Here is a 13,190-nt window from a genome sequence, read left to right as displayed (position 1 = left end):
AAACTTAACCAAAGAAATAAAGGACCTATTCGCAGAAAACTACAGGTCATTGAAAAAAGAAATATAGAAAGATATAAAAAAGTGGAAGCACATACCCTGTTCATGGGTTGGAAGAATTAACATCATTAAAATGTCCATGCTACCCAAAGCAATCTATAGATTCAATGCAGTCACCATCAAAATACCAACGGCATACTTCACAGAATTAGAACAAGTATTTCAAAAGTTCATATGGAACTAAAAAAGACCTTGAATAGCCACAGCAATCTTGAAAAAGAAGAACAAAGTTGGAGGAATCACATTACCAGATTTCAGGTTATACTGCAAAGCCACTGTAATCAAAACAGCATTGTACTGGCACAAGAACAGGTATATAGACCAGTGGAACAGAACAGAGAACCCAGAAACAGACCCAAGGCAATATGCTCAATTAATATTTGACAAAGGTGGGAAGAGCATACAGTGGAGTAAGGACAGCCTCTTTAATAAATGGTGTTGGGAAAATTGGACAGCTACATGCAAAAAAATGAAACTAGACCATCAACTTATACCATACACAAAAAAAAAACCTCAAAATGGATAAAAGACTTAAATGTGACTCATGAATCCCTAAAAATACTAGAAGAAACTGTAGGCAACAAAATTTCAGACATAATACGCAGCAGAATTTTCACTGATACATCACCCAAGGCAATAGAAACAAAGAAAAAAATGAACACGTCAAACTCAAAAGCTTCTGCACAGCGAAAGATAGAATCATCAAAACGGAAAGGCTACCCACTGTATGGGAGAGCATAATTGCCAATGACATATCAGATAAGGGGTTAATTTCCAATATATATAGAGTGCTCACACAACTCAACAAAAGGAAGACAAAGAACCCAATTGAAAAATGGGCAGAGGAACTAAATAGACACCTCTCCAAACAGGACATACAAATGGCCAAGAGACATATAAAGAAATGCTCAACATCACGAATCATCAGAGAGATGCAAATTAAAACAACAATGAGGTATCACCTCACACCTGTCAGAATGGCCACCATCAACAAATCATCAAACAAGTGTTGGCGAGCGTGTGGAGAAAAGGGGACTCTAGTGCACTGCTGATGGGAATGCAGACTGGTGCAGCCACTATGGAAAACAATATGGTGTTACCTCAAAAAATTAAGAATTGAACTTCCATTTGACCCAGTGATCCCGCTTCTAGGAATATACCCTAAGAAGCCTGAAACACCAATCAGAAAGAATATATGTACCCCATGTTTGTAGCAGCACTATTTACAATAGCTAAGATCTGGAAACAGCGCAAGTGTCCATTAGTAGACGAATGGATAAAGCTGTGGTACATATACACAATGGAATACTATGCAGCTGTAAGAAAGAAAGATCTCTTATCCTTTGAGACTACATGGAGGGACCTGGAAAGTATTATCCTAAGTGAAACAAGCCAAACAGAGAAAGACAAGTATCATATGATCTCACTTATTTGTGTAATATAATGAACATAACAGTCTAAGGAATGGGGTAGTCCCAGAGACGAGGAAGTGGGGTACAGACTGACAATCTCCAGAAAAGGGGTGGTGGGGGAGAGATAAACCACACAACTTATATGCATGTATGCATGAACAATTAACATGGACAACAAAGCTGGGGACAGGGCAGGGAGGGAGGGGGAGGGGGAATCAGTGGGGGAAAAGGGAGAAACATCTGTAACAAAAATAAATAAATTAATTTAAAAAAAAATTCTGCATATCGCCTGGCCAGTGTGGCTCAGTAGTTGAACGTCGACCCATGCACCAAGAGGCTGCTCGTAAGACTCCCGGTCAGGGCACATGCCCAAGCTGTGGGCCCAATCCCCAATGGGGGGCATGCAGGAGACAGCCAATCAATGTTCTCTCTCATCAATGTTTCTATCTCTCTCCCCCTTCCTTCCTCTCTCTCTAAAAATCAATAAAGAATAAATAAATAAATAAATAAATAAATAAATAAATAAATAAATAAATAAATAATAGCCCTGACCGGTTTGGCTCAGCGGTTAGAGCATCGGCCTGCGGTCCAGAGAGACCCGGTTCGGTTCCCGCTAAGGGCGCGTACCTCAGTTGCAGTTTGTCCCCGGCCCTGCTTGGTCGTGCACGTGGCAGCCACTTGATATGCCCCTTTCACGTCAATGTTTCTCTCTCTCTCTCTCTCTCTCTCTCTCTCTTCCTCTCTCTCCCTCCCATTCTATCTTAACAAAAAATGGAAAAATGTCCTTGGGTGAGGATAAATAAAAAAAGAAAATAAATAAATAAATAATAAAAAGTCTGCATATTAGCTGTAAGAAAGATCTCTTATCCTTTGAGATGACATGGAGGAACCCAGAGAGTATTATGCTAAGCAAAATAAGCCAATCAGAGAAAGACAAATATCACATGATCTCACTTATTTGTGGAATCTAATGAACAAAATAAGCTGATGAACAAAACAGACCCAGGACACAGAAGTAGGGATCCGACTAACAAACTTCAGAGGTGGGGGCGGGGGGCGGGAAGAGATAAACCAAAGAACTTATACGCATATATGCATAACCAATGGATGTAAACAATAATACCGTGAAGAGGGGGGGATTGGGAGAGGGTGTCAGTGGAGAGAAAAAGAGAAACATCTGTAACAAAAATAAATTAATTTTAAAAATTAAATTTAAAAGTTTTTAAATAAAATAAAATAGAAGTAAAAATTCTGCATATACTTTTTTAGTTACTAGTGTAATTTGCTTAAAATTTATAATAAGTTGTATAAACTTGTAATTTGTATTAATTTGTTTAATGTGTCCATCACTAAGTTTAATATATAAATTGAATAAAAATAAGTACTAATTAAAAATAAGTATTATATTAATAAGAATTTTTTTATTTTGTCAACCACTTCATTACACGACAATATATAAAAGACCTAAAAACAAGTTGTTTGGCTGTTAACTCTATGTAAAGTTAGCATGCATTCAAAACAGAAGTATAAGTCCCTAGAAAGGGGAGAATATGGTAGTTAAGCACACACTTGGAATGAAGATACGATATTGTCTGGTAACAGCCATGCCCTATGTACCAAAAAATTCATAAAACACAACTAAAATGATCAAGCCTGCTCAGTATATACAGTGTTAGAAATTTAGATTCCAGAGACTCTAGTTTCCTTCTAAGATCCAGTTTAATAAAGCAATAAGGGATAAAGAAAAAAATCAAAAGGAAACAACTTCCAGCTTGTATCAAATAATGCTTTCATTCTAGCAGGCTGCTCAATCTCCTTACCAAGGCTGGAGTAAATGTGGCTGAGAATACGAGCTGGTTGTACTCTGATGGGGTACACCTCAGCAATGGTTTCCACATCAATTCCCTTGTCCTTTAAAATGGCCTTAATTTCTTCTGTCTCAGCTAGAATGGAAACTGTAATAAAAAAAAATGAGGGTGAGATGAACAGGAAATTTTATTTTGGTAAGAACTTAAAATGTCTCAAGCCACATACTTTTTTTGAAGAGAAGAGAAGGGAAAGAAGAGGAAATTAACAATTATTGTAGAACACTGATGAAACAATTTTCATGATATTCTCTAAATGAAAAAGGAAAAAAAGATCTCTTGACTAAAGTATCATATTCTGGTTTTTGGTCAAGTATCTTTGTGTTCCTAGAGAATGTTACACTCTCTTTATATCTGGAATTCCATGTTTAAACAGGAAAAAATCCAACATGCAATGTATTATACCTTTGGTGAAAGTTGATTCCCTAAGGCTCTTTCATATCCTATACCCTTAAGACCAGGATAGGATTACAAGGGTAACAAAGAATGCACTAATAAGAATTGCTCTATAGCTAGAGAATGGTAGAAGGCAAGGTAAATTGGAGATAAAGATTGAGATACCATAGTTGAAATTGTGTGTGGTTGTTTGGGGGTGTAGGGACAAATTCTTTTCTAGACTCAGAGCCTGCCAAGCCTGGACAGCTCCATTTTGTTCCTCTTATATTCATGTCTCTGAAGTAGTAATCATACTTTTCAGGGAGGAGTCCAGGCTCCCTGACTCTTCTGTTTACTCTCCCTCTGTGAGACAGATATTTGACACTAAGTACCAGGAGTAAACATGCACCTGATTCCCGCTCTTCTAGTGCTGGTTTATGTGTTGAATTTGGTTAATGGGAAAATGAAGGTACCACTTGGTTCATTTCAGTTTACCAGTATTCTCTATGTTGAGTTTTTGGGGCAAAAGCCTAGTTAACAAAGTGATACTTTGACATTATTTTTGTGTATTTTTCTAGCTTGAGAACATCATGGTATTGCATTGCTGTGGTCTGGGACAGGATATGCATAATATGGTGATTACAAAAGCCCCTGGATATAACATCATCTTGATTACTTCTTTTTTTAAAATTTTATTGAATTTATTGGAAACATGAAAAGGAAAAAGATTCACCAGGGGAAATGAACAGAAGATGAACAATAGGCTGAGAACAGTCCAGGTAAACACATGCAGTGATTTGTTTATTCATTAATAAACATTTACTAAGCATGTAAATGGATGAGGTACTATACTAGGCACTAGGGATATAGAGATGAATAAATTACTCTCTCCCTTAGGAGTTGATAGTATAATGAAAGTGACACACACATAAACTGATTCTAAAATAACTTGCTAGGTAAACAGAGATATGCGGAAAATATTATGAGAGCACCCAATAGTGATACCTATCTAGTCTGGGGTTGGTAGGAAGTAGTTTCAGAAAGTGTTTCTCAAAAGAATTGATGTTTAAACTGAGTTTGAAGGAATGAATAAGTTAGCCAGGAAAAAGAAGGGACTGAAAGAGAGACAACTGAACAATACTCTGGGGCCCCAGGAATATTTTAACCCCAACAATTCAGGCAAAAATAAAAGAGAAATTGTTCCAGAAAGAAAAAAAAACACAACATAGACAAAGATTCAAGGGCAACAGAGAACAAGGCAGACCTAGGAATTATAAAACATTCTTTACAGCTGGGGCATGGAGTGTGAAAGAGTAATGGTAACAAAGGACACTGGAGATAGGGTCAAGGATCAGAAAATAGTCTGGTAAGCCATGTTAAGGAGGTTGGCAATGGGAGGCCCCTGCAGACTTGTAATCAGGGTAATAACATACACATATCTGCATCTAAAAAGAACACATTCATGTTGATGATTTCAGAATAAAGTGATAGACCACTTAAAAAGTTATTGCAATAATGTAAGGGAGAGATGCTGATTATATAGATTAGGATCATGCCATTGGTACTGGAGAGAACTACATAGACTTCACAATTACTTAGGAGGTAAAGAAACCAGGAATTGTTGACTGATTATATTGAAAATGTATCCCCAGGTATTTGTGTGTAACTGGGAGAATGCTATGTTGAGTTTAAAGTGCATGTGAGACATCTAAGTGGGGCTTTGTTAGAGGACACTGATATACAGAGTGTCCCCCAAAAAATATTTACAGGACGTCAGTAGATTCTGTTACATTTTCAAAATGAAATGTATTTTAATAAACACTGGTTTTATAATTATTCAAAGTTGTGTATACATTTTTGGGGATACCCTATAGATTAAAGAACACTGGCATAGAAAGAGATGAGAAGGGTCAAGGAGAATATATAGAGAAGAAGAGAAAATGAATACAACCATGAGAAATTTCAACATATGTGAAATGAGTAGATAAAGAAAACCCTGGGGGACTTCCGGTCAAGATGGTGGGTAGGTAAACACAGTATCACCTCTTCCCACAACCACATCAAAGTTACAACTAAACTACAGCACAACCATCATTCAGAACAACATGAAATCGAGCTGAATGGAAGTCCTACAACTACGAAATTAAAGAAGCAGGCACATCGAGACTGGTAGGAGGGCAGAGGCACGGACGGGCTGGTCCCACACCCACGTGTGGCAGATAAAAATCAGGAGGACACCTCAGCTGGGAAGGTCCCCATCCCACACAAGGTGCCCCGCTCAGGGTTCCAGTGCCAGGAAGAGAATCCCCATAACTTCTGGCTGGAAAAACCAGCGGGAACTGAGGCTGAGGGAGGCTGAGGCTGCTTGAGCCCCAGGCATCTCCTCTTAAAGGGCCCGCACATGGACTTACTCGGACTTGCTCCCTCTAAGCTCAGAGGGGAGGCAGCCTGAGGGGTGCCAGAAACATACAAGGAAGAACTGAGCTATTTGGCCTTGGGACGAGGACTGGAGAGGCTGCTTTCTTCTGGACAGACGTGCTGGCAGAGGCTGATGTTCCTTTGGTGAGCCCTTCCCTGGGGCAGCAGATGGTTACCATATCTGGAACTCCAGCAACCTGGCTCACATTGTTTGCCCCACCCTGGTGATTCTCGGAGGCCCCGCCCCACCCAATTTTCAGGCCCACCCAAGCTGCTTCCAAAGGCTTAACCATAGGATTGGCCTGTCTTGGCTCCTGCTTCAGAGTTTCTTAAATTCTCTCAAACAAGCAGCATCTGGTCTGAGCAAGCCCCATACCTCTCATTAAGTGGCCCCAGGCCTGGCACTAGAAGCAGCCAGCTTTAGTTCACAACTTGGCTTTTCCTGGGCACCTCCAAGCCCAGCACAAGAAGCAGATCACTTTGTAGCTTATGCTGGGTGGCCCTGGATAGAACACAGGCAGTGGCTGACCTTGCCCCAGAGCCAGTACACCCAGTGGACAGCTTCAGACCACATCAAAACACCACCACCCAACCACCTCCACAAGTGTCACAATCAATGAGCAGACTTAGTGGGTACCAGAGCCCTGATGAAGCAGGTCTTGCTCTGTGTGGTAGGCTCCTACACTGCTGATCCTCCAAGGTAGTCAGAGGCCAGTGGTCAGTGGGCACAGCCAGTCCTTGCTGCCTATTAGTCTAAGTAAATACCTCCCATTAATGTGCCAACAGCAATCAAGACTCAATTACAACAGAAGGGTGTACAGTCCACACAAGGGGTGCACCTCAAGGGCCCAGCTGGGGTGATCAGGGAGGATGTGCCATTGGACCCTATAGGACATCTACAACAGTAGGCCACCCTATGAAGCCTAGGAGACATAGCAACTCTGCCTAATACATAGAAATAATCACAAGGAAGCAGCCAAAATGAGGAGAAAGAGAAACATGTCCCAAGTGAAAGAAAAGAACAAAACTCCAGGAAAAGAATTAAACAAAATGGAGAGAAGCAATCAATCAGATGCAGAGTTCAAAACACTGGTTATAAAGTTGCTCAAGGAACTTGGTGAAACATTCAAGGAACTTAATGAGACCTTCAAAGAACTAAAGGAGACCTCCAAGGAACTTAGTGAGAACATCAACAACATCAAAAATGACCAGTCAGAACTGATGTACTAACTGAAATAAGGAATTGCCCTGGCTGGTATGGCTCAGCGGTTAGAGCGTTGGCCCACAGACCAGAGTCCTGGTTTCCTTCCTGCTAAAGGCATGTACCTCGGTTGCAGTTTGTCCCTGGCCCTGTTTGGGTTCGTGTGGGTGGCAACCAGTCGATGTGTCTCTCTCACATCGATGTTTCTCTCTCTCTCTTCCTCCCTCTCTTCTGTCTGAAGATAAATGCAAAAATGTCCTCGGGTGAGGGGGAAAAAAGAATAATTTACAGGGAATCAAGACTAGAGTAGGTAAAGCCAAGAAGCAAACTATCGGTTTGAAATATAAGGAAACAAAAAAAACACCCAATCAGAACAGGAAAAGAATCCAAAAAAAAATGAAGATAGTATCAAGAATCTCTGGGACAACTTCAAGCATGCCAACATTCACATCATAACGGTGCCAGAAGGAGAAGAGAAAGAACAAGAAATTGAAAACTTATTTGAAACAATAACATTAAACTTCCCTAACTTGGTGAAGGAAACAGACATACAAGTCTGGGAAGCACAGAGAGTCCCAAACAAAATGAACCCAAAGAGGTCCACACCAAGACACATCATCATCAAAATGCCAAAGATTAAAGACAAAGAGAGAATCTTAAAAGCAGCAAGAGAAAAGCAGTTTGTCACCTACAAAGGAGCCCCCATATGACTGTCAGCTGATTTCTCAAAAGAAACTTTGCAGGCCAGAAAGGAGTGGCAAGAGATATTCAAGGTAATGAAAAGCAACAACCTACAACCAAGATTACTCTATCCTGCAAAGCTATCATTTAGACTCGATGGACATATCAAGAGTTTCCCAGACAAGAAAAAACTAGAGGAGTTCATCACCACCAAACCAGTATTATATGAAATGTTGAAGGGTCTTCTTGAAGGAGAAGAACAAAAATATGAACAATTAAATGGCAATAAATACATATCTATCAACAATTGATTCTACAAACAAAATGAACAAGCAGAACAGAAACAGACTCCTAGATACAGAGAACTTTTTGTTGCTTGCCAGATGGGCGGGGGCTGGGAGGATGGGTGAAAAAGATGAAGGAATTAAGAAGCACAAATTTGTCGTTAGACTGAGGAACCTCAAAGGGAAGGGGGGAGGGAAGGCAGGATGAGATAAACCAAAGAACTTCTATGCACATATGCATAACCAATGGACACAGACAACATTGTGGGAAAGGCTGGAGGGGGTGGAATTGGGGAGGAGGGGGTCAATGGGGAAAAAAGGGGGGGACATCTATAATACATTCAACAATAAAGATGAGTTTTTAAAAAAAAGGGCAAAAAAGAAAAGAAAGAAAGGTCTGGGTTAGGAGTGAGTGGTTTTTGTCTCATGGCTTATATTTTCTTTATTATAGGAGGTAAGGACATCTTCTGAGAGGCAAGAAGTAAGGAGGTAGGAAAAGGAAAGTTTTTGAAAGAGAAGGAGCCTGAGAAACAAGAAAAAATATTGTCATCAAGGACAGTGGGCTACAGACAGAACTTCCTAGAAGACTAACAGTTAGGGGGCAAAGAGAAGAAGGAAGGCCAGAATGAGACAAAAAGTAAAAAATTTAGGTTGAAGGAAATCTAACACTGGATGCTGTCACAGAAGAGTTAAGAGTGTCCAGAAAGATAAACAATACATGAAACAAAAAGATCCATTAAGATATGAATTGAAAACTAATAACTTAAGCAAAAGAATTTTCCAGGGAATAATGAGCTATACTGTAAAGAACTACAAAATGAATAAAATATAAAGAAGGAGAAGTTTGGATGAGAAAGGGAGGATAGGATAACTAAAGAAGGATGAACATGTCAGTGGACTAAAAAACAGAACCAACTAAGAAAAAGATTTGAAGATTAAAGGAAAGAATAGGATTCTAGGAAAGATAGAATCAAGCATAAGAAAAAAAAGAAAGTTGGCCTTGAAGATGACAAGAGACACCTTTTCTGAGATGAGAGAAAAGGAAGCAAGGATGGGTGAAGATATAAGTAAGATTGTGGTGGGGGGTTGGGAAACTGACAAAGATCAGAGTATTAAGATTATCCAGCATGAAGTAGCAGGCCAAAAATGACACTAAAATCAAGGGGTGGTGTTGAAAACAGAGTGGTTGAGAAGAATGAAAATGCTGGTTAACAATAAGAACAAGGCATTATGGATCTAGCTGAGTTGGAGACCGTGGATTTACAGTGCTACCACTGACTTAATTTGTGTGACTTTTTTTCCAGTAGACGTTAGCAGGCCAAGTATAGGATCAGAAAATGCAGACTGTAACACTGATCTGGAACTATGATTTTTCGGGTGGGTGTAGTAAAAGTGTGGTACACTGGTGATTAAGATATTTTAATGATCAACCAAGAGGTAGGGAAGGGCAGACTAGGAGAAAATAGAGACAACTGTAATGGGAGGAAAAAGAAAACTGAAGTAATATGTAGCTATGACCAAAGACTGGGATTTTTTGAAATAGAAGATATATGAGGTGGTTCTAAAGTCTGATCCTTGCTCTTCAAACCTAAAGTATAGGTAAGGAAAATATTAGTAAGGTTATGAATATCAAAGAAATTTGAGGCTAAAATGTTTGAGGGCACTTACTCGAATGCTGAAGTCTAGCGCTATGGAAGGAGTTAGGGAAGAAGAAGGCTGTGAGCCAAACATCAAAGTCTTCAATGAATAAATGAGAGCAACCAGGAGATCAATATAGCCAGATGGCATAAGCCTCAAAGGAGAACAAGCTTTCTCATGGGAGGGGAAGAGGAATGGTCTTTTATATTATGTTTGCCATATACATTGATAAGCCAAGACTACCTGTATGACCACATAGGGTGTCAAGTATAAGAAAATTTAGAACACGCACAAGATTATTTTCCATATATAACCAACCCCAAAGTCAAGTGACTGGAGACCTTACAGAGAAACTTCACAGCAGCACTTAGTACCATGTTGGATTGTGTTATTGGAGAACCAAAAATCACCTTGAGCTTTCTACCCTAGGAGACTAGAATAACAGTGAAGTAATTGAGATAGATAAGGAAGGTGGAAAGATCTGCTTTTCTTGGGAGAGGTAAAACGATGGAATGGAGACAAAAAGAGTTCAGGTTTGCATTTGAAGTGGAAGAGATAAAGATGTTTTATAGGTATTGGGACTAGAATTCTTAATACTTTTTAGAGCTTAGCCCAGTGTTTTTTATAGAGTAGGTGCCTCAAAAGTTTTGATTATTAGGAACAGAAAGGTTTGGAGTACTTTCCAAAGAGGTAATAGTTAGAGCCATATAAGCTACTTTATTATGAAGGAGGCAGCCCTAGAAAACCAACACAGGGTGTAAGTACAGAAAAACAAGAGTATAAGACTAAGTACACAACCATTAGGAGGGTATGAAAAGAAAGGAGTACTAGCAGAAAAAGCACAGAAGGAATGCTCAGAAAGAAAGCAGAGATAATCAGGATGCTACAATATCATGGTGATCTAAAGAAAAGTGTTTCCAGAACTAAGTAGTGGTTAAGTGTCACATAATATTATTTTTTAAGCATTTGTTCATAATTAAGATTAATAGCAATTTTGAAACCAAACAGAACCACGTTCATTTTATACTTTTTGAAGCCTAACAAAATACATGATAAAGAATGAAGTCACTGCCCTGGCCGGTTTGGCTCAGCGGTTAGAGCGTCGGCCTGCGGTCCTGAGAGACCCAGGTTCGGTTCCCGCTAAGGGCGCGTACCTTGGTTGCAGTTTGTCCCCGGCCCTGGTCGGTTGTGCGGGTGGCAGCCATTCGATGTGTTCCTTTCACATCGATGTTTCTCTCTCTCTCTCTGTTCCTCTCTCTCCCTCCCACTCTACCTGAACAAACAAACAAACAAAAAATCAATAAAGAAAAAAAAAAAATTAAAAAAAAAAAAGAATGAAGTCACCATTTACTGTCCAAACCAGATCTTTAACATAAAGTTTCTGTTGTTGAAAATAAGAATGCATACCTTGAACCACAACATCTGGCTTTGGTACAGTTGAAAACCTACGATTCAGGGGATCAATTTCTCCAGGAGCTAAAAATCCCTAAAGAAAAACCATAAAAAAAAGTATTATATTTCCAAAAAGCTAATGTTTAAGGAGAAACAACATACCAGTGTCACAACATGTAAAAGGCAAACATGAGAAGTAACAAATACCTTCCCTGTATGAAAGTATTCGAACTCTTGAATTCTTATCCAAATTAACTTTATCTGCAGTTAATTTCTAGTGGCTGGAACAAATCCTTTTTTTGAAATAGGGTATAAATGATAAACAGAAAGTTTTCTAAATCCATTTCTACCTTCTCTGGGTGTATATGATTAGACAATCAGACTACAATGCTTATTATCATTATTTTAACTCAGTGATCCTGTTGATTTCTCATTTGTTTATGTATTTGCAATTCTTTCTCCTCAGCGGATATATTTTGACTTGATTTGAGTTTCTGTCCTTCATGAAATGGGATGAACTCACTTGTTTTGCCCTTAAGAAAACCATCCATCTCCTTTTTTCATACCATTTAATTTATTCTAATTGAATGAGAAAGTTACTAGGGAATATTACTTTAAACAAATAATTCTGCCCATTATTGTTATATAATATCAACTACAGATAATCGAAACTTTATGCTTGTGAACCCTGAGAAAGAAGATACCTACCAAGAAGGGCTCCTGGTGGCTAACTGGGCTCAAATTTAAAAGCAGGGCCTAGCAGCTGTTCATAAACAGAGAAGCCTGCACTGAACTACTTGCCTGCACTGTGTTCCTGCATCTGAGCCAGCCCTTAAAATGGAGTTGCTGGAATTGTATTTCAACCAATAGGACTGAGGCTTCCCCATCCAATCAGAACTGCACAGCTATATCCCCATCAGCATCTTCACTGACCAATCAAAGTGGCTCCGTTGTAACATCAGGACAGTAACTTTTGGAACAATCAAACTGTGAGGATTTGGAGTCTTCATTTGCATGAAGACAGACTAATCAGGGACCATGGGTGGGACTTCTCTCTATGTAAGTCACTCCCCTCTGGCTTGGACACTACACTTTCCCTTTCCACAGAAGACTGAAGACTGTGTTTCCCTGGCTGGAGCTGAAACACTGAAGCTGAAACACTAGAGCAGAGAAGATCAGGCAGAGCAGAGCAGGGTAGAGCAAAGCAGATCAGTGTGGAGAGGAGCAAAGCAGGCAGAGCAGAGCTGAGCTTTCTAGGAGGAGAGGGGTCTCGCCCCAGGGCTGCCTTGTTCTAGGGCAGGATCACAGCCGTGCTGTTTCACAGTACGCTATTCTATAATTGAGCTGTAACACTACTGAGGTATTCCACAGCCACACTGTTCTCACAGCTGTACTGTGTCACAGTTGAGCTGTTTGCATTGAGTCAAGTTTCCTTCTTCAACATACCCCAAATTGGGGATTCCTGTTGTCATTGAATTGGTGCCAACAACCATGGTTGACATGCTGTATACCTGAAACTCATACTTATTTATGTCAATCATATCTCAATAGAACTGGGAAAAACAAAACAATAAAAATAGCTACAGAAAACCAACAGTCACATATAAACAAGTCATAGAGGCTGGCTTAGAAAGGATACCTTAAGTCCCACCCTATATCCTCTAGCACCTTGGGTTATAGCTTACTATAACTTACAATGTGGAAATACATTTGTTAGTAAATCTGAAAAACTTTGAGAAAGATAACCCTTTCTATATAAGCTGACAGAAATTCCCAAGTGCTCCATTAAGAGCTGTCTCAATAGAATTTAATATATGAAATATTTAAATGGCCCCTTACTAAACACCAAACAAATAAATACAAACTA

General features: G+C 39.5%; 1 protein-coding gene across 2 annotated transcripts in view; it reads right to left on the bottom strand.

Annotated features, from left to right (window-relative positions):
* The window catches only part of PHKA1 (phosphorylase kinase regulatory subunit alpha 1), a 119,373-nt gene that overhangs the window by 57,942 nt on the left and 48,241 nt on the right, over positions 1-13,190 (bottom strand). For both annotated transcript variants that reach the window (XM_036271140.1, XM_036271141.1), the window contains exons 13-14: positions 11,339-11,417; positions 3,290-3,424 (exon numbers count right to left, since the gene is read on the bottom strand). In XM_036271140.1, coding sequence (XP_036127033.1) covers positions 3,290-3,424; positions 11,339-11,417 — 214 coding nt within the window. The remainder of the gene's footprint in view (positions 1-3,289; positions 3,425-11,338; positions 11,418-13,190) is intronic.

The sequence above is a fragment of the Molossus molossus genome, unplaced genomic scaffold, assembly GCF_014108415.1.
Source record: "Molossus molossus isolate mMolMol1 unplaced genomic scaffold, mMolMol1.p scaffold_m16_p_2, whole genome shotgun sequence".
Lineage (NCBI taxonomy): Eukaryota > Metazoa > Chordata > Mammalia > Chiroptera > Molossidae > Molossus > Molossus molossus.
The sequence above is the reverse complement of the archived record's forward strand: the minus strand, read 5'-3'. Positions and strand labels throughout refer to the sequence as shown.